A 20,581-nucleotide genomic window follows, 5' to 3' on the forward strand; every position below is an offset into this window, starting at 1 on the left:
GTGATTAATGCTGTTTGTGGGTATGATGGTGAATTGACACCCACTTATTTCTTCCCGATATCATCTTACCTCATGGGGGATCTGGCAGACTAATTCTGGACGCTTATTTCTTCCCTTTCCTTCTCACTGCAAGTATTGGTGAGATTTTTATAGTTTTGGCCCGGGAGGGAGAAGCCAGGGCCCCTGGCAGCTGTGGTTAGCAGTCCCTCCACACCCCCACCCCTACCCTGGGGCATGCTGCAACAGCAGCGCTTCCAGTTTATGAATTGAGAGGCCCGTCCTCCTGCCTTGGCCTAGAAGTGCTTCCGAGCCTGGACAGATGTCTCCTGGGTCCTTTCAGGCATCCATTGTGGGGCTGCTCCTCTGCTTGCAGGAGGCTTCTGGTATCCCCTGGAGTAGCCCACTTGCTCGGGGGCATGTGTGGGAGCTGCTTCACCCCAGCAGAGAGCTTCACTCTTTCCTTTTCTCTTGAAACTGAGGTGCACTGCAGGCAGGGAAAGGCGAGGGGAGGTGGGTGGGTGTGTGTGTGTGTTTATGATAACAGGTGTTACTCTCTGAGGAAGCTTCATTTGTGAATTGTGTGTGTGAGAGAGTGTGTGTGAGAGTGAGAGAGGACGTACTTTGTCCATTTCTACTTTAAAGGGGAGGCTTTGACAAAACCCGATCAATATTTTGCATCCCATGCATGAAGAACCAGATGTTAAAAGTTTCCTGTTCTTGGAGGAGGAGGGAGCCGGGGCCCCTCCAGATTTACAGAAATCAATGTCCTCTGACAGAAGTTGGTTAGTTTTCCTGGGAAACAAGTAACAGGAACACATTTTTTTGATTTTCACGATGAATTATTTTCTAACAAGAGCCCTCTTTCCATCTCTTTGACTTGCAGTCCTTGGTCAGGGTAAACGAGCACCACATACTAATGGGGCAGAAGCCCACGAAGTAGCTTGGGCTGGCTGCCTTTTGCTTCTCTCTCATTTAATTATTAATTTGCTTTTTGCACTGGGCCTTCCACGCCAGGCTCATTATTGGAGGTGCCTTTTGCTGGAGCGAGGGCTTGACTTTGCCGAGTTTTTCCTTAGAACCAGACCCAGGGCAGTTACGGGACATTCCATGTTTCCACATCAGGGGCATAGGCATGCCAGGGCCCAGCTCAACTGAGGAGACCAGCTTCAGAAATAGAGTTCCAGTAAGATCAGAAAGAGGCACGGGAACAGGTCTCCAGCCAGTATGGGGGAGTCTACGCCCCTCGTTTCCAACACCAGGTGCTGGCCGCTCTCCTAAGGTGCTTAAGCTGGATTCTAACAGGTGGAGCTGGGGGAATCAGTCATTGGCTGTGCGGTGGCGATTTGGGGAAATTGGAAATGGTTGGACCCCTTTTCAGCTTCCGTTTATCAGTCAAACTGGGCATCTGTTTCTTCCTGTACTTTTGTGCTTCCGGCCAATACACTCAATGGCAAAGTGTATACGTTTCAGGGAAACTTTTGCCCCTATGCAGTACCCCAGTCAGTTGCAGGATTTTTTAAAAACCAGCCAGTAAAACTGGGGGAAAAGCATAGCCAACCTTACGCGGGTTTCAGATTATAGGGGAAGACTGGCCAGACCCAGGCGTTCGAGTGAACCTCACTTGGCACTTTCCTTCAGTTGGGATGATCTGCCTTCCTTGATTTGCTAGTGGGTGGTGATTCCTTATTATTGGTTTATGGGCATATGCCAGTTTTTCTTAAGTAAGCTGATACTTGTCATTGGTTCCACTGCATGTTCTCAGAATGGCATTCAAACCAAAGGGACACCCTCCTCGTACCTCCTTGGCGTGTCCTCCACGTCACCACTGCCTTAGTCACCTGCAGGTTAATGCCCTGGGTTAGGCATGCTTTGTGCTGTGAGGGTGTTCACATAGCATCTGAGGTGCTGTAGACAGAGTCGAACCGCAACTAAACCCTGCCCATTTTTGGGGGGGTCCTTGTGTGACCTCGGTTGAGGTTATTTTTTGCTTTCTTTTCTCAACTATGCCCTGGTTGGGACAGAGGTGAGCAGATTGGGCTCTTGGATGTGGAACAAAGAAAAACGGAAAAAGCAGCACCAGACCTGGGTCGCCCTCCTGGAGGACGGGTGGACAAGCTCTGTGATCGAGGGGGAAGAGTTGGGGAGCGCAGGGTTCGAGTGGGTGAAAAATTTCTTGCCTGGCAAGGAGAGCAAGAGCTCTGAGTTAGGAAGGCAGCTCCTTTATTGAGTGGTCCACTGGGATTTGTGCCTTGGTGGATTCTTCATATATTACAGTGAATTTAATTAAATACATTGTGATCCCAATTGAGGGTATTCTAATTAGCTAGGTCAGGAACAAATTATTCTCCCTCCTCTTCCAAATGAAAACATCTACTCTCTTCTGCAGGGAAAGCTTGATCTTGACTGACTGGCTTGCACTGGGGAAGTCCTCATCTTCACTGGTCCACCCCCTCCTGCTGGGGCATGAGGCCAGTGACACTTGGGAGGGGCAAAGGGTCTGACCAAAAGTGTCAGGGCATTGACCATCTCCAATCCTGGCGAAGGGCCAGATGGCCTGGGGAAAGGTCACAGTGGCCAGGATGCTGCTGCTCACTTAGAGTCCTTCTTGGCTGCAGGTCGGACAGCCTGAGAAGGAGCAGGTGAGGCGTTAAGGTGGGTGAGGACAGGATTTGTCACATCCCGGTTGACCTCAGGGGGCTCAGGTTTGAGTTGGGGTGCAACCTTTAGAAGCAGGTGTGTCCCAGCAACTGACACATTGTTTATTCTGGATTGTGTGTGTGTGTATCTTGGAGAATGAGCTTGAAGTGCAAAAGCAGACCTGGAATTTTGATGCAATTCTCTGAGAACCCTGAGTGCTGCCTAGACAAGCGTCAGGGGGAGTGGTCGTGGCTGTCTTCGTTTCCTTTCGTTCTTTCCTCCGCAGTCTGCAGTATGTTTCCCACGTGGCAGACAAGCGAGTCCCTAGTGGTAGCAGAGGTGGGCACTTAACCTCCAGGGGTTGGAATGTGGGGTAGCCTTGAACTGTCTTCCTCATATCAGGGCTTTTGTGTTTCTAGTGCAAGTTTCCAGCACGAGGTCCCAAGTGTGACATTTTCAATTCAGGATTTAGCCAACCCTGACCCCTAAGAACCTCGGGACTTGGGGTTCTTGAAGAAGCAGTTGAACTCTCAACTCCTCTCCCATTCCTTTCGGCCGTGTTAGCCTCTCTTCTGGCTCAGAGGCGGGAAACCCCAGCCGTTGGGAGAAGAACCTTGTATCCATATGAAAATTTCATGTTTAAGACTCAGTGCCTTGTTGCCAGGAAATCCTGTTTCAAGGAACGGTAGCAGGAATTTGAGGGTAAGGCTTCAGTGATTCCTCTTCCGATTTTGTAGTTTCTGATACCACCAAAACCCCGAGGTAGAACTGGCTGCTTTGAGTTCTCTGCTTTTGTTCCCTGTGGCTGCTCTTCAGGCAGTTTTAGTTGCAACTTTTTTAAGTGTAATTCTTTTGCTCACAGTGACCCCAGGCAGCAGCGCCTGGCCCTTGTGCACACTGACCCTCCTCCATCCCCAGCCAGAACCTTTGTCCCCATGAATATCCTGGTCGCTTGGGGTGGGAGTAGGGCCGGGCATGGTGGGGACCGTGACGAAGTCAGGGAGAGCGATCGTGGGCAAGTTCGTCCTTTTCCTTTATGCTTTGTCCAGCGAGCCCTCATGCTCTCCACCCGTCTAGCCTTCAGGAGATGTTGCTTGGGTCTGTTCTCTGTCCTGACTCCTTCCGCAGGGACCCTTATCTCAGAGCGGATACCCCATAAAAGGAAAAATCAGTCCACTCTTACTTCAAGAAAAGTAGCTTTTCGCTACCAGTTGTTGTAACTCCTTTCCACAGTTGGCATTGAGCTGGCTGGGTCTTTGGACTCTCCAGCTGGTGGAATTGCCCAGGGGCAGCTCCTGCCGGCGGGCGGGGGGCATTGGTCTGCTCTGAGACTCTGCTCAGTGTGTGTTAGATCACCCGCGGGGGTAGGTGATTGTTTTGTTGGTCCTATGGAGTCCCTCACATTCGACCTGCAGGCTGACCCCAGAGCAAGCATGACTCTGGAATGGTTTACTGGATTTGAAGACTTGGGTTCCTCCCTCCCTGCCAACCCCCTTTTGTTCTTTTTTGTTTTTTCCTGCAACGTAATTTATGTTTTCATACTTTCCCTTACAATGAGGCACAAATGCTTGTGGAACTTTCACACTTCTCAGGTTGTCCTGCGGGGTGCACATGTGAACCCATGAGTCTCCAAGCAGTCTTGTCCCACAGGAAGCACTGGTGGGCCTCTTTGCTAGTTTCACCATGGGGTGGGTGCAGGGTGCTCCAACTGCCCTGCCTCCTTATGGCTCCTATTCTGACCTGGACAAGAATATATCCAGGCAGGATCAGTGAGTGTTACCAAAACAGCCCCGGGGCTTCAGCGTATGCTCCCTAAAGATCCTCCGTGGGCAGGGCTCCAGGGGCGGGCGTGGGCACGGGGCAGGGAGTGAGAGGGAAAGACAGGTCGTGACATGCACACGTAAAACTTGTGTGTGGACTCCCTCCGACAAGAGGGTGCCGAGGGATAAAAGAACTAGATCCCAGCCCTGTCTCTTCCACTCACTGGGTAACCTTGGCTCAAGCTTTCAGGCTTTTGGGAGTTGTCTCCCCTGCCTTATGTGTACTCACAGGGCATTTGAGATTGGAGAGGACAGTGTTTCTCCACCAGGAGCTTGTCAGTTCCCTGGCGGTTCATGGAAAGGGTCCAGAGCCCTCAGCATCTTCTCCAAGAGGCAGGAGAAGGTGGGTTCTGTCCTTGGATATACGTTGCGTCTTCTAGGGTTCTGGACTATGCCCATTACTGCTCCTACTGCCCATCGTGCTCCCTTGAGTCCTGGATAAACTTCCTGCTGGCTCCTGGCCGTCCAGGTTCTGGAATCTGAGCTCTGTGTCTACACCCACACCAGAGAGTGTGATTTGACTACCTGATACACTAAATCAAATGACCATGAGGTGTCGACTGGGAACTAGTTTCTGGGGAAATGTATTTCTCTTTCACTTTTTAATCCAGGGGAAAACCTGTTTGGGGATTTTCCTGATAGACTGTAGTTTTACGCACCAAACCACAAGTCGTCCCTGCGGCGGTAAAACCAGACAACAGCTTTGTTAGTGACAAAGGCTTCCTTACAGGCGGCGTGACTTAGTAGGGCATCCTCTCAAACGGTGGGCTGACCTAGTATCATCGGCTCTGTGGGCCATGGTGTCTCAGTGGTGACTGTTGACCTCTGGTGTTTTGACAGCAGCCATGGGTAGGACACACGGTAAGCTGTGCCTCATGAAAACTTTATTTACAAAGCAGATTGAACCCCACCTCAGGCCATCATTTGCTGACCCACGTTCTACATAAAGCCAGGCACTTTGGAGAGCAAAAGGAGGCACCTTCCATTTTTGGCCCAGGACAACCTGCATGACTGGAGTGGGGCCGGTCCATCAGCAGCATTGTCAGCCCTCGGAGCCACACGGGAGGGGCGTCTTGGGGAGACAGGCACAGGCGTCTGCTGCTGCTCATCCTCTAGAGCTGCTGGAGAAAGGAACCTAGGCTGTCTCCCCATTGGGTCGAGACCAGGGCGGGTGGGCACTTGGAGGTGGTGGCAGGGTCCGAGCTGCTTACCCAGCGTGTCCCTCTCCTTGGTCCCCCACAGCACCTGCAGCAGCACGAGAGCGGTGTGGAGGGCGAGAGCTGCTACTACCACTGCGTCCTGTGCAACTACTCTACCAAGGCCAAGCTCAACCTCATCCAGCACGTGCGCTCCATGAAGCACCAGCGCAGCGAGAGCCTGCGCAAGCTGCAGCGGCTGCAGAAGGGCCTGCCTGAGGAGGATGAGGATCTGGGGCAAATCTTCACCATCCGCAGGTGCCCCTCTTCTGACCCAGGTGAGTCTCCTTGCGGACCCGGGAGGCCCAGGCTGGGCCTGGTGCTGACTCCCGGGAGACCACCCGAGGACTTGGGTTCGCCGTCCCTGGTCCTTGTGTCCATGACTGACCTCACAGGTGATGTTGCGTGCTGGAAGGGACATGGCATAGATTGTTGTGTTTTGGTTTTGGTTTGGTTTAAAGAGACCTGGCATCCCTCTTCTTTTGGCGCCACCAACCACTGCCCAGGGAGCATGACCAATAGCAGAGATGGTTCCCCCATCCCCACATTCCTGCGCTATCAACTCTAGATTCAATTTATTGTATTGACGTCAAGCAAATGGTCAATTACGACTTGCTCTCAGTGCTGAGAACGCTAAGGTTAGCGGCCTCAAGTCTGGTCTGTAAGAATGAACCTCCAAAGAGGATCAAAACAGCAGCAAGTGCTTGTTATAAGTGTTCTAATTGCATTTGAGAGTGACCCTGGCTGTTCCGGCTCAGTGCGGCCTGCTACCTGGAGACCTTCCAGTGGGATCCAGCTCTGCTTCTCCCACCCTGTCATTTCCTCTGCACACACCTTCTCTGTCCGTTCCGCCCTTTCTCCTCTTCCCGCTGGGACCACGCCTGGCACAGCCACCTCTCTTATATTTTCTGCCTTCCAGTCTTTTCCTCTCAACTCAGAAGCACAGGGCAGCCTCCTACCTCCTTAAAAATAATCAAACGCTCTGTTAATCTTGTGTCCCTCTCTACCTTCTCAGGGGGATCTTCAAGATTCTTGAAAGAATAACGTTTATTGCTCAGCTCTGGCCCACTCACCCACCTACCATAGCACCACCCCCCATTTTGGAGGCCCCCATGGACCCTGACTTTACCTAACCCAGTGGCTGCCCATGGGGCCTAATGCTTTTCTTTCTGTCATCACCAAAATTGTCATGTGGCTCCTTCTCAAATCTCCAGCTCCCTTCCCCGCCACGTCCTCCCCCAGTTCTCCTGCTTCTCTTGACCATCCTCATGACCATCCCTGGCTCCTGTCCTGAGCCTGTCCCATGAGGTACCAGACTCACTCAGGTGCCCCCATTCCCAGCCCAGTTTAAGCTTTGCTCCCCCAGCCTTACCAAACGCCCTCCCAGCAGCTCCGGTGCCACCTCAGAGACCCTGCGCCCTCAAGCCGCCCCTCCTGACGTCTTTTCCCTTCTGACTACACTGTGTCAAATGACCTGGCCAAGCTGGACACTTGTGCCATCCATGCCGTCCATGCCCTGCAGTGCTCTTAGCCACTGAGCCACCCTGGGGTTTTTGATCTTCAGATCATCCAAATTTCATGTTTTAAAACTGTTTTTAGACACTGAAAGTTATATGAAGTTTCTTAATGAAAAATGGCCTAACTCTCCCCCATCCCATCCCCAGAGCAGTGGCTTCTAACTTTTAGTTCTTTTGTTTCTTATTTCTGTGTTTCTTAATGTGCTTCCACCATTTCTTGGTTTGGTGGTTTGTTTTTTTTCCAGTTTGAGACCTTATCTGTTGGCTTTCTACTGTGAAAGATGAGGATTTCACTAGTGTGCCCGCCTACCCACTCACTCACATGCCCCGTGCAGAAACTCACAGCCCCCCATACTCCATACATAGTCACACTCACTTGTGTGTTCAGATGTGTACACTCCACAGGCATGCACACTACTGCAAAATCTCACACACCCCCCATGCACATATGTATTCCCACCCATGTGCATACATGTGCACACTCCCCCACCACACATACACGTGCCCCAGCCACAAATTCAGGTACCACATACGCAGATACCCCCTAGTACACACCCACATATCCCTTCCCCCACCACACGTACTCCCCCACACTCCTCAAACCCCCCACACACTCCGTCTTCCCCTCCCTACATCTTCCATTATGATTAAATAATAATTTGGGGTTATATTAATATTCAGTGTTTTCATTATTCTAACTCTATAAATATTAATCACAGCTGAGCCATGTAGAGTTTTATAATTTCATTTACCTTCTTGTACAACTTTTTGTTTTCCCTGGTTTTCTAGGTACGTATGATTAATTCATGCCTAACCCTCCGCTGGAGCAGACATTTCCTAATCTCGAGGGCTTGCTGTATCGGTTTTTCTGTCAGCTTCCTTCCCTCCTGAAGCCCTCCCTCCCGCGCGCCCCGCAGCCCCCTGCCTTCCTGCTCCAGTCCCCACCCCAGGCTGAAACTCAGCCCCCTTTTTCCATGTCAATGAAATTGGATTCACAAATGAGGAGTTTTACCAAAATCTGAGACCAAAGGCCCCAGTGAACAGTTTCCTCAGGAAAGTGCTCTTGGGTACGGGGATAGCGTCCCCTCCAGGTCGCCGCAAGACCTGTGTTTCTCGTGTGTTTCTCAAACACCTCATGGGGTTAAGTTCAAATGCCTTCGCTTCGTGTCTGACCCATCCGTCTGCGGTGAGAGTCTGGGTCCAGCACCCACAGACAGGCCTGTGCCTGGAGACTGAGACCATTGTGCCATCTGGCTGTTGGGGTTCCTTTCTGCTCTGGGGCATTTAGCTTCTGATTCTGCCACTCCCCATTATTCTGCTATTGACTCCATTTCTTTGGAGTTTCCTTCCTCTGTCAGTATACACAGACCAATATTCAGGGTTGGGTTCCCCCCCAGCTCTGCATATGTCATTGTTTTAATGGTCCCTTAAAAGCTGGTCCCTTTAACCCCGTAATTCTTTCTTTCACTCTGCTCAGAAGTCCCTTCTTATTAATGAGCTGCCCCAGATGAAATAGTGTACAGCTGCCATGTCACCCGGGCTCTATGGACTGGAACAAACAGTCCCCTGTTTTATAATGTAATACTTCTATTTATGCAGTCCGCGCTGGAATTGCTTTCTTACACCATTGCCTTCTGGGTTTCTCTCATTTTAATGCGTATTAGGATTATTCCCTACCCCCCCCCCCCAAGTGTATCAGCAACTTTCCTCTACATGATAGACTTCCTTTCTGTTTTTCAAAATCCTTTCGTTTTGTCTTGGGCTGCGAATGGGGTTTTTGCTCCCCACCCGCCTCCCTCACCCTGCGCCCCCCTCCCACTCAGACTTTCTGGTAAGTTTATGCTCTTTGCTAATGACAAGAGGAGCAAATTCCTGGGTAATGTTCATCTCGACCTCAGCTGTACCTTGGTGCTGTTTTAGATATATTATTTTCAAATATATCATCCCCTGACCCAGGGATCGACTTCTAAACTTTTCTTGGAAGAACGTCTGCATTCTTCAATGGCTGTCATGGACTTGGTATGATGACGTCACCGAAGGTCATCAGCTTCAAATTCTGTAAACACAGACTTGATAAAATATTCCCAGTTTTCTCCTCTTTAGCATAAGGATCAGGGCATTAGTCTTCACCTGGGGACATTATTCATGTAGCGTAGTAAGGCTGGGGAGCCTCCGAGCAGCTTTGGGGAGCCCTGCTTGTGCTGACTATCAACCCCATAAGCCTGTGTTTCTGTCTGGCTTTTTCTGTTCTGGTGTCCACTGTCTAGTTCAGTGTGGTTTTTCTCCCCTCTGTCCTTTCCTGCCCACCTCCCTGTCTACAACCAGGAAGTTTTCAAAACATCAGGCATCTCTTCCTGTCCTTTGTGGAGCTCAGGACCATCATCCCATAGCACCCTCCAAAGCTGTCAGGCTTGACTCCAAGTTTGGCTTGTTAACCTAAGTCAGCATGTTTTCCAAATAGTCAAATTCACCACGTAGCCTGCCAGCCCACATGCATGTGTCAGTATGGAGAAGGAGTCAAAATAGGAGAGACTGTCAGGGTTTCCTCTGCCCTGCAGAACTTTGTGTAGGAGCCAACATTCCAACATTTGCACCTGCTGCTGGCCATGCAGCCCCTGGAGAGGCCTGCTGCCCAGATGGGCAGATCAATAGCACCAAGGCCCGGCCTGTACCTGAGGCCTAAGGCTTGATGCACTCATCACTAGGCTGCCGTCCCCTTTGTGGTGCTGCTTGTGGCCAAGCTTCACCCCTAGGTAATCAGCAGTCCACAGCCTGTGTTATGTTAACTTAGTGTGATAGTCTCTGTGGTTATGCTTGCCACCTCCACCCCCACACTAGACAGATACACATGTGCATGCATGCACACGCGCGTGCACACACACACGCAGGAGGGCCGTCTCATTTTAAAAACGGCTGGGAAATAGGCCTCGCCAAGAAAAGAAAGTAACCCCAACCAGGTGAGATTTCTCCCCATTCCAACATTTTTTTTTTTATTTTATTGTGACTTGGTCTTTTGACTACTGGCTTGAGTGTATTTTCTGCAAGACTAGGTGATCTCTTGGCTTTACTGGGGATTTGGTCTTTGCAATATCCCTACATCCAGGTAGAAGTGAGAAAACCTATGTTTTTGGGCCAAGCACAGGGTTACCTCTCTCAGCAGCCAGCATTGACTACTTCCTTTCCCTTAGTTGACCTAAAGCTCTCGGCAGATAGAAAGTTCTCATAGGTGGGTCATGTGCAGGATCACTTTGCCTGTTTGCTTATTAGAAAGGCATTTCTGGCTGCTGGGGTAAACTGTAGTTAATGTCACTCTGTCAGTGCCCTGGGCTTCGAGAACACAAGGATCCCCTTGTGTTTCTGCCATCAACCCGCTCCTGCACCTCCTTCTGCTTTCTCTTAACCTTGACCTTGGCTATTTATTTTCTTTCATATAGACATAGATCACCAAATGGCGCAGATGTAATTTCATGATTCATTATTGAGCATCTACTTTGTACAAGAATTTTACTGAGTTTTGGGGAACACAGCTGATATCTCCCCTCAGTTCTTGGTGTCGATCTCTGGTGAATGCACCAGCCAGGCATTTGCGGTAGTTGGGCAGTGGCCGGGTTTTCAGAGGGTGTGCTTATTCAATGTTTAAGAGGCTATTTTGGTTGGAGCAGAAGATGGCACCCCCGTTACCGACACATCTGTGTCATTCCAGGTCGTGAATCAGGTGGTGAATCAGTGCTCCAGGTGGAGGCAGTGTGGTTTGGTGACTACCTCTTAGTGACATACTTCCTGGCTTGAACTAAGTATCTAGGAGTTGTGCTTAATTCATACAACTTAAGAGAACAAGAAAGTGTACCGTTTTCAACTTTCTTGTTTTGTTTTGTTTTGATTTTTCAAAGTTGGCATAAGGCTGACCTCTAAATGTGAAGTACATCTCACTCTTTTTTTTTTTTTTTTTTTGTAAATAGCTAAATTACATGCAATTTCAGGGTAGTGTTTCTCATAGCACTAAAATATGTGTGGCCAGTCCTGTAACTCTGCAGCATTGTTTTTGTAAAACTGAGCAGCTATGTTCTTTCTTTTTTCCTTTCGAAGGTACATCTTGTCTCGACTGGCCTTAAAGCTGGCAGGGGGATAATGTATTTCTAACTAGAGAAGTTAAATGTAAAAGTGCATCAGAACAATTTGGGGTGGCTGAAATTTTAAGCACTTATGGAAGAATGGAGAAAATATGACTTTAACTGTTTTAAATACAATCCCTGATGAAGAACTGTTTGAACAAAGATGTTGAATTTCAGTGTGCTGTTTAGAAAGATGCTTTGCAAGGCAAGGATAAAGACAGATCATTATGTATTGACATGAAAAGAATATAATATTGTTAAATGAAAAAACAGAGCTTACGGAATAGCATGTAGTTGGATCCTCTTTTGTTTTAAAATATTTTTCCGAAGGCTTTTGAAATAGCCATTCTCAGAGTTTGTAATTGGTGTCTCCGATGGTTTCATGGGTGGCATCTATTTGTATGGAATCAAATAGAATGTCAGGTACATGGCAGGAGCTCAGGAACTGTTGGTACTTGTTGATAGAGGATGAGGAAAACCACTGGATATGCCCAGAAGTAAATCTGGGCTGCTTCCTCTTCCCAGAGCCCGTTTTCTCTTTGCCGGGATAAAGCGTATGTAGTTTGATTACTGTCTGCTGCTCTTGCATTTTGCATCTACATGAAGAGGACAGGGGAGTAGTTCTTAGGGTATACACTGTCTTGTTTTTCTGTTAGAACAGAGTTCCTGATTTGCCTTAATTAGTCCTCTAACAATCTACAAAGGTCAGCGCCAATTGCCTGTTCATTTACATTTGTAATTGTGATGGCTTCTGATTACATATTCCTTGTCTTAGTCCTTCCTCTGAGTTTATACTGGTGTGCCCTCCCCTCCCCTTTGCCCCCCTCCCCCGCATACATGCCCAGGCATCAGACCAGCGTGGAGCTGAGGTTCTGACTCTTCGTACAAGAAACCTTTGTAGTGCTGGCCCAGCTCTCCCTGGGACTTCAGCGTCTGTTATGAAAAGGCATCTTGGAGAGGCTGTTGCTTCTGAGTTAGCAATAGAACGAAGCCAGAGTCAGGGAAATTACATCAATACCAGGCAAGACGTCTGAGAGCCATTATGTAGGAGCCTTCTTGAACTGGGTAATTAAGGGCAATTAAACTTTTCTGCTTGCTCTCTACAAGATATGCTAATGACATGGTCTGTTAGAAGGTGGACACGTACAGAGGGCTGTTTCGCTGCTGTCCGACACTGCTGGTCTAGGAAGCATCGGACCAGGAGCATGCAGAGAGGATGTGACGTCACCAGGATAGTGGCTGGGCAGTGGGTCTTCCTGGTTCCTCCCTGTCTTCTCCAGGCGAGGCAAGCGTCCTCACCAGGACACTTCTGCATTTCGAAATTGTCCCTGAGCTGGCTGCAGTAGTCTGAGTTGCAGCGACTCTTATTCATTAACCCTTTCGTATTGTGGCCTCCCCTCCCCCAGCTGTTTCATTTCAGTGGGGTGATCAGAGCTACCAGGGTTCTGTTGTTTTGTCTCAGTATATAAACCTGGGGTCACATTGGCCTTGTCACCAGCCTGCCTAGAAGGCCAGACATTGCGGGGTCCTCAGCCCTGCTCTTGTTTGGGGGCTCCCAGCTGTCTTGCATGCTTTCCCCGAGGACAGGTCCTGTAGCAGCATCGCTCGTGGCCACCCAGCACTGCCCGCTCGAGAGGCAGCTGCTCATGGGAGAGTGACAATGTATGTCACAAAGCAAAGAAAGGTGAAGAAAAAAAGGACACCTTGCTGGTGGTTGTAGGAACTAGGAAAATGTGTGCGTGTGTGTGTTGAGGGTGAGTGTCAGGATTTAACAATGTCAGAGAGCCCAGAAACCAGATTCCCCAAGGGAGTCACAGAATGTTCTTGCCACCCCAAGTGTTATTTCAGGCAGACCTCTTTAGACAGGGGTATTGATCCTAAGGTGAACACGGAGAGCGGCCCCGGAGTCAGTGCTGCTGCTGGGGTGGGGGCTGGGGTTCTGCTTTGGATTTCATCTGGGGGGGAAGGAGCCTGGTAGAGGTGACACAGTAGCGCTGCAGCCTGTCCTGCGCTGTCCTCCGTCATGGTGCGGACCCCCGTCTCTGCCAGTGCACTTAGCTCCACCTTTGTTGTCCAAACCTGCTTTTCAAGAGAAATAAGGACCTGTGCTTGTTTCACCTTTAGGAATGTCCAAAGAATCCATTTCTCGGGCTACTTACAGCCTATATTAAACTCATTCTTGACCTTGGTAGGGGGCCAGGAGGAAAATAGAGCATGCATCTCTTTGCTTACAGAAATAGCTCAAAGGCTTTTTCACAGACTTACAGATGTGAAGGAACCCCCTTCATACTGTGACCCAATTATGAGAATTATAGTCCCAAATACTTCTTGTCGAACAAGACTGGCGAGGGCCTAAGTTCCGTGGCCTCACCCGTCGGTGTCAGCACTGTCCACAGTTCCCCGGCTCTTGGGCTTCCAGGTCCCTGGAGAGCAGCAAGGACGTCTTTCAGATCAGCCGGCCTGTCCAGCGCAGAAGCTCCGGGCCCCTTGTGGCAATTTGCGTTTAAATTAATTAAAGTTAATTAGGAATTGAAAATCCCGTCTCTCTGTCCTACTAGCCACATGTCAAGTGCTTAATAGTGACACGGGATCGTGGTGGCTACCTTGGCGGGCAGTTCAGATTTAAGGTCTGGGGGTAGCACTGGTTCCCTCCCTGGGACCCCACAGATGTCTGCGGGGCCCAGGCTGCATTTGGGCTGCGTTGTCCCTACTGCACAATGTCCTCATTGGCCCCTGCGCCCCATGTGCCTGCTCCCTGCCAGCCTGGTTAGGCCCTTTGTGGCCTTCTCTTCTCTCTCTCTGCTTCCTTTGCTCAGTTTCTCTCAGGATGGGAGAAATGTTTTCCGATAGGCATTTCATTTTGGTTTTGCCTTTATAAGCCCTTATTCCATTAGCAGTTTTGAGGGAGTTCAAAAGGACTCTTGCAAGGCTGTATATTTCAGAGTGCGTGAAAAGGGGCTTTTTTTTTTTTTTTTAAATTTTTTACCTCAAGACTATCTTGAGCCCTTTTGTGCATCTGTGAATAAAAAAGAGCTGCTTATTGCTTTGAAAAGATCCTTGACCTCTGCTCTAATTAAAACATTAAAAACTGGACAGAATGTGATTCCCCCCCCCCCCTTAGAACATGTCTGTTTTAACTCAAAATTTTATCTGAAAGTGTTGTTTTCTTATGAGGTCAAGAAAAACTTGTGTGCACAGCTCTCTCACCATTTGCGTTGGTGTAAAATTCTGTGCTTAGGACAGTTTTTCCCTGCAGACTATCATAGCTTGCTTCGGGCTGCCATCCCAAAATACCACAGACACAGAAATTAACTTTCTCACAGCTCAAGAGGCTGGGCAGCAAAGATCCACGTATTGGCAGTTTCAGTTTCCCTGAGGCCTCTCTCCTTGCCTTGCAGATGGCCGCCGGTCTCGTCCTCACGTGGCCTTCTGTCCTTCCACATCCCTGGTGTCTCTCTGTGCGTGGTCATCTCCTCTTCTCACACGGACCCCACCGGGCTGGATAAGCTCCTACTCTCATGTCCTCATTTCACCTTAATCACCACTTCAACGGCCCTGTCTCATATAGGTCACATGCAGGGTTTAGGGCTTCAACAGTGAGATTGGGGGCAGGAAGCTAGTCAGTCCCTAGCATGGACTTCCTGACATCTGAGGCCAGTGTCTGGTTTCCTTCTCTGTGGTCGTGTTGGAGGTGGAAGCAGAGGTGAAGGAGGGCGGGGGCTCTGGACGTAGCAGCCGCAGCACTGTCAGGGCCTGCTAGCCCCTCTCTCGGGCTTCTTGTTCTCAGCTGTGGGTCGTCAGTGTGGGCCTGGGCGTGTGAGGAAACAGAGTGGGCTACTTGGAAGGAACTCCCAGGGAATATGGAAGTACTAGAAGAAATTTGTTAGGGTAAGAAAGGGGTGAGAGCAGAGTGTCCACTTTTCTCACCTGTCCTGACACAGCCTCCAGGCAAACCCCAAACACCGAGGGAATGGCCAGTCAGCGGGGGAAGCTATATTCTTGTGCCCCTGAGACTTGACCGTATCTAACACATCTTGCCCTGAAGGGCGCTCTGGCATGCTGTTGGGTATGAGGCTTGTGTGGGAGAGATTTATAGAAATAGTCGCCCCCTCTATATCACCCACGGGTGCTTTCAAGGACAAGCGAGCTCACTCAATTCGCAGGTGGTGTCTGGTAGCCCTGTTTTTGTTTTTCTCCCTTACTGGAGTAAATAATCCCAGAACCGTGCCGCATCCTAGGACCTGTTGTGGCGTAGAAGTCTATACGGAGTAAAGTGCCTGACCTTCTTCTATGCAAAGGATTTTGATTCCTGGAAATACCTGAAGGACTTATTATTCCTTGGTTATAGCTCACTCTGTGTTGAATACGCCAGACTTGACATTATGTAAAGATCCCAGTGTGTCCGTTTTCATCCTTAATAACTTTGATTGAGGGCCTGTGCTTTGAGTGTGTCTGCAGGGCGGGCGCATCCTCACTCCCAACCCTCATCCTTTCCTGAGGAGAACCTGGCCTTGCAGGCTTCAAGGTCAGCCTCCAGAAGGCCTTTCTTTACTACAGGAGCATAAAACAAAGGCGCATTCATGCTTCCCTGCCAGTTTTAGATGACTCAGCTGTCCAGGTTACTTTCCATCCTTCTGATGGTTTGTGCCCATTGCTGCTTAAGGTGAGTGGCTGCCATATTGGGCCGTGCAGAGAGAGGGCATTTCCTTCACAGAGGAGGTTCTCACAGCAGTGCTGCTCTTGCCAGTGCAAAGCTGGGCCTCCGAGCAGGGGCCGGCCCCAGGCAGCACTTCCCGTGGAGGCTCGCCTCCTGGCTGTGCACTGAGCAACTCATCCAAGGGACAAGCCGCTCTTTGCCCTGGGCACTGGGCTCTTCCACTCTAGAAGGAAACACTGTTTACTGTTGGATTCTCTTGGGACAGAAGTCAGGGGACTGAGGGGAGTTGGGGCACAGTTGTTTGTGACTCAGCACACCTCAGATTGCAAGCCTTGGTCTTTTCTGAGCATGGAAAATCGTTTCCCAACTTTCAAAAAACCCTTTTGTGGTTTTCTTGTGAGAGCCGCAGAAGCATCAGGAGACCCCTCAGTGTGGAGAGGGCTGCTCTCTTTGGGTGGACTTGGGCAAGGGACTTTGCTTCAGTGGCACCTTCCTGCCATGGGCGCCAGGCCACTGTAAGGTGCCTGAATGGTGAGGGTGTGGCCTGGTCGTCAGCCCTGCAAAGTGGTATCCACCTCAGGCACCTGCGTGGTGGTCACTGGGATTTCGTAATACATGGTCGCCAGATTTTGGGTTGATGGGTCTTAAGTATCAACAAAATGACAACAAAGGCTGAGCAGGCAGTAAAAGTCAGAACAATATAAAAACTGGGGCCAAGGTGTCTGGAGAAGGGAGGGAGAGAGGCCGGACACGAAGGATGGTATCGAAGGGTTTGGAATGAAGCAGCGTAGAGAAGACCTAAGTAGGGGAAAGATCGCATTTCACTTGTCTTGCTGCTTTTGGAAAAGAACCATGGTGATGTGACTGACTTGGGCCCAGAAGTTGGTCCTTTAATCCTGCTGACAGGGACGTGTCTAAGTAGGGCCAGGCGCTGCTCTCGGGAATCCCCAGCAGGGAGAGTGCACAAAGGCTGGACTTTTCCTTCTTGTGGAGCAACAGACACCAGATAAATAGATGTGGAATGTCAGGTGTGCAAGGCGAGACAAAAATAGAGCCAGGTAGGGGGGAGTGAGATGGGGGAGCTGTTCAACATGAGGTGTTCCAGAAAAGTCTGTGGGAGGTGACAGTGGAGCTGAGGGGGGAGCATCCCGTAGGAGGGCCTGGTGAGCACCACCTCCTTGGCTGGGGATGTATCGGGGAGGAGCAGGAAGGCTTGAAGAGGACAGAAGAGAGGGAACCTGCTGGGAGGGGGGACCAGCAGCCTGTGGGCCCTGCATGATTTTGGGGGAGGGTTGGATTTTGCTTCTGTCAGGATGGGGCAGTTCTGAGCAGAGGAGTAATGTACACTGTTCAGGTTATGGAGCCCTGACCCACCTGTCCACTGTAGTTCAGGTGTGAGTTGTCTGCCTCCCTCTACCCAGCACCCGCAAGTAAAGGAGCCCTTCCAGGCACAGAGGCGTGTGCAGTCTTGCCAGAAACGTGGGGGGAGGGTTGACTGCCAGTAGAAGGGGTTCCCGCTGATCCCCAAATGCTGAGAAGCCTCTGCTGGCATCAGTGAAGGATTTGGGGTTCTCTGCTCTAGCCCCAGGGTCTACCTTTTTCTTCAAAAAACCAAGTCCTTCCCTGGTGACTCATTGCCTAAGTGTGAAAACACCGGCAACACACGGTCCTCTTGCCTGGAAGATGACTGGGCTCTCCTGCAACATGAACACCAAACGCGAAGGACAAGACACTCGCTGAGCTTGGGGCGCCTGTTAGGATAACTGACAAACACAAAATCAGAGCCTGTCTCTCCGCCGTCTGCTGGGCCTTCGCATTCTGAACAGCCACTTCATACAGAAGGGGCGATGTATACTTCCAGGACAAGAATTCCGTGTCATTGATGGCTGGTGTAATCCAGGAAAAGCTCAGTGCCCTAACGCCTTCGCTCTCGTGGCGTCCCCAGTGCTGCATGCCCAGAGGTCGTTATCCCGTTCTAGAAGGGCTGATGACCCAGCGCTGACTTCCTGTCTAGCCAGCCTTTCACAGACGGCCTGATCTAATTCTGCAGTCATTGTAGTCTCTGAGGACACGCGCCCAGATCCTGGGGGGTGAAAGCCTCCTTAGCGCACAGAAGGCCAGGGAGTGAGTGCCAGTCTGTGCTGTTGGTCTCGGCTCCGCGTTACTCAGGGCCGCAGACCGTGTGTTTCCAGCGGGCGGTGCCCAGGCTCAGGGCTTCCGCCGTGTGCAAGGTGGAGTTGCACAGCTCCTTGAGAAACCGGTAACTTTGCCACTGTGTTGGGTCCTCCTCTCCCCCGGAACCCTGGGACTGACGGGCTCAGATTGAAAGACCCCCCACCCCCACCCCCGGGAGGAAAGATGTTGGTAAATAGGAATATTTGGAAAGACTGTTTCAGACACTTGGCTGACGTGTTTGAAGACAGGTTTAATTTATTTACAAAATTTGGCCCCGGGCAGCCTTTACACTTGCCTGTGTGCATGCACACACACACGCTCTCTCTCTGTTTCTCTCTCTCTCCCCCCTCTGGCCCTGTCTCTCTCTCTCTCTCTCTCTCTCTCTCTCTCTCTCTCTCTGTCTCTCTCTGTCTCTGTTTCTCTCTCCCTGTTTGGAGGTGTAGTGGTTTGAAGAGCAGTACCAGGCAATGGTGGTTTGCCTTTGTTCTCTTCCGCATTTGACCAGCGTGCAGAAGAGAGATTATCTCTAAAGGATAGGAAAGGTTTAATCATTTTACTTTTGTTTTTATTAAAGTTTATCATAATTTTTTTTTCTTCGACATGCCCTGGTAGAACAGATGAGAGCAAAGAGGAGGCAATAGAAATATAACCCCCTGAGCATTTGGTTAACGAAACTCTAATGGATGCCGTCTCCTGGGAGGAAGTGGGTGGCTGACCTGATGGGGAGAAGGTGCTGAGCAGGGCTGGCTGTGGCCAGGCTGACATGTGGCTGGCATCCCCTAGCTTCCTGCCCACCTCCAGCAGACACTTGCCATGGGGAGCTCTTGGCTTTCATGAAACTGAGAAAGTGAGGTGGCTCAGACTGCTGACTTACTCCGTCGTGGCTCTCAAGTGGTCCAGATCCCCCATGTCTAGTTGACAGAATTGGCATCCACAGAGAACAGTGGAATTCGCTTCCAGTAGAGTCTCCCACCCCGTATCCTCAGAGTGAAGGCTTGCTTCAGAACCAAGCCTCTGAGACACACAAGCCTTGTTGTGTGCCTGTGTTTTATGAAACAACAAAGTTGGGATAAAAATCGTCTTGAATTTTTGAGCAAAGAAACTGTCCCACAAATTAGGGTGGGGGTACTTAGAGTCGTAGACAAACAGGTCTTCCGGCCCACGTTTCCTTCAGGACTGCAACATAAGCTTATTTCAAATTAGATTCAGTTGTCTACAGTCAGCTGGGTGTGCCCTGCATCCCCGCCGTCTTACCCCTCCCTCCCCTCCATGCGTATGAACGTCTGAGGACACTGGTGTTTGGAATTCCAGCACCCACCAGGCAGAGTATTGCACCACCTGCAAATGATGAAATTGTGTTCGTGGCATACCCAAAGGCTGGAAACTTGACTTACACACTCTGGCCATCTTTCTAAAGCTGTGGGATGAAAGCACTGTCATCTTGTTAAACCTGAGTTAAGCAGTAGCTCACTTAACCCTGATGCATACCTGTCTTGATGTTTTTGGCTTTCTTTGGCCTCTGTCTGCAATTTTTATGGGGGAAATGGTTGGTTCACCAGTGGAGAGGCAGCTTTCTGGGACAGCTGTGGATTGCCCTTGAACCGAGCAGAAAGTCTGTTCAGTCTTTCTAGACTCAACTTCCCAGCCACTTGTGAGTGAATGACCTGGCCCCAACAGGCTTTGTGGACAGTCACATGCTCCATCAAGGTTCCCTTGGGTTCTGGAGGCTTCCATCCATTACTTTGTAGGGGCTGGGGAGGTGGGATGGACGGACTTCCCACCAGGATTAGGGTGAGACCAAAGTAGATCTCTCCTCTGAGAAAGGCAGCCAGAGTCCACTGCCCACCCCAAGTTTCCAGGCATCTCCTGTGCCCACCTGACTGTTCCAAGAGGAAGTGAGGCAGAGCAGCCCAGCATTTGGGAATTCTTTTGTGGAACGGCTTGAACCTCGAAGGGCAGCTCTCTTGGTCAGTCTTAGGTGGAGCCGTGTGAATGGCAGAGATGAAAAAGCAAAGGCCCATGTCATTTCCACCAGGTATCTTGATGGGAGTAAATCACAGGTCGGATGATCCTAGATGAGAGCTAGAAAGACCTGAATGCCCCCGTTTGCCTGAGGTTACACTGAATCACTGCAGAAATTCTGGTTTGTATATGAGATGTCCCCCCCTTTTTTTTTAAAGCTTCGTGGACCATGAAGATACTAGAAAATGGGGGAAAAAAGCAAAAATATTTTTACTTAGCATTCATCTGTGAATTACAGATACCCCAAGAGTTACTTAAATGAATTAGGGGATTCCTTTTTCTTCACATAAGGCAGTCTGGGAGGATGCAGCTAAGTGCAGGAAGGATGGCCTCCCTGGGTCAGCAGGGACCCAGCTTCTCTGTCCACACAGCCATTCTCAGGGTCTCCAGATGGCGCTGCCTTTGTTCTCCAGGCAGGCGGAGCTGGGAAGAGGAGCGTGTGTGT

At 50.2% G+C, this 20,581-nt stretch overlaps 1 protein-coding gene across 1 annotated transcript in view; it reads left to right on the top strand.

Annotated features, from left to right (window-relative positions):
* ZFHX3 (zinc finger homeobox 3) overlaps positions 1 to 20,581 on the top strand; it is a 1,259,585-nt gene that overhangs the window by 1,159,386 nt on the left and 79,618 nt on the right. The window contains 1 exon segment of the mRNA XM_054696960.1: positions 5,700 to 5,931. Within this exon segment, the coding sequence (XP_054552935.1) occupies positions 5,700 to 5,931 (232 nt within the window).

Source organism: Talpa occidentalis, unplaced genomic scaffold (genome assembly GCF_014898055.3).
Source record: "Talpa occidentalis isolate TD23 unplaced genomic scaffold, MPIMG_talOcc4v2.1 talOcc4.17, whole genome shotgun sequence".
NCBI lineage: Eukaryota > Metazoa > Chordata > Mammalia > Eulipotyphla > Talpidae > Talpa > Talpa occidentalis.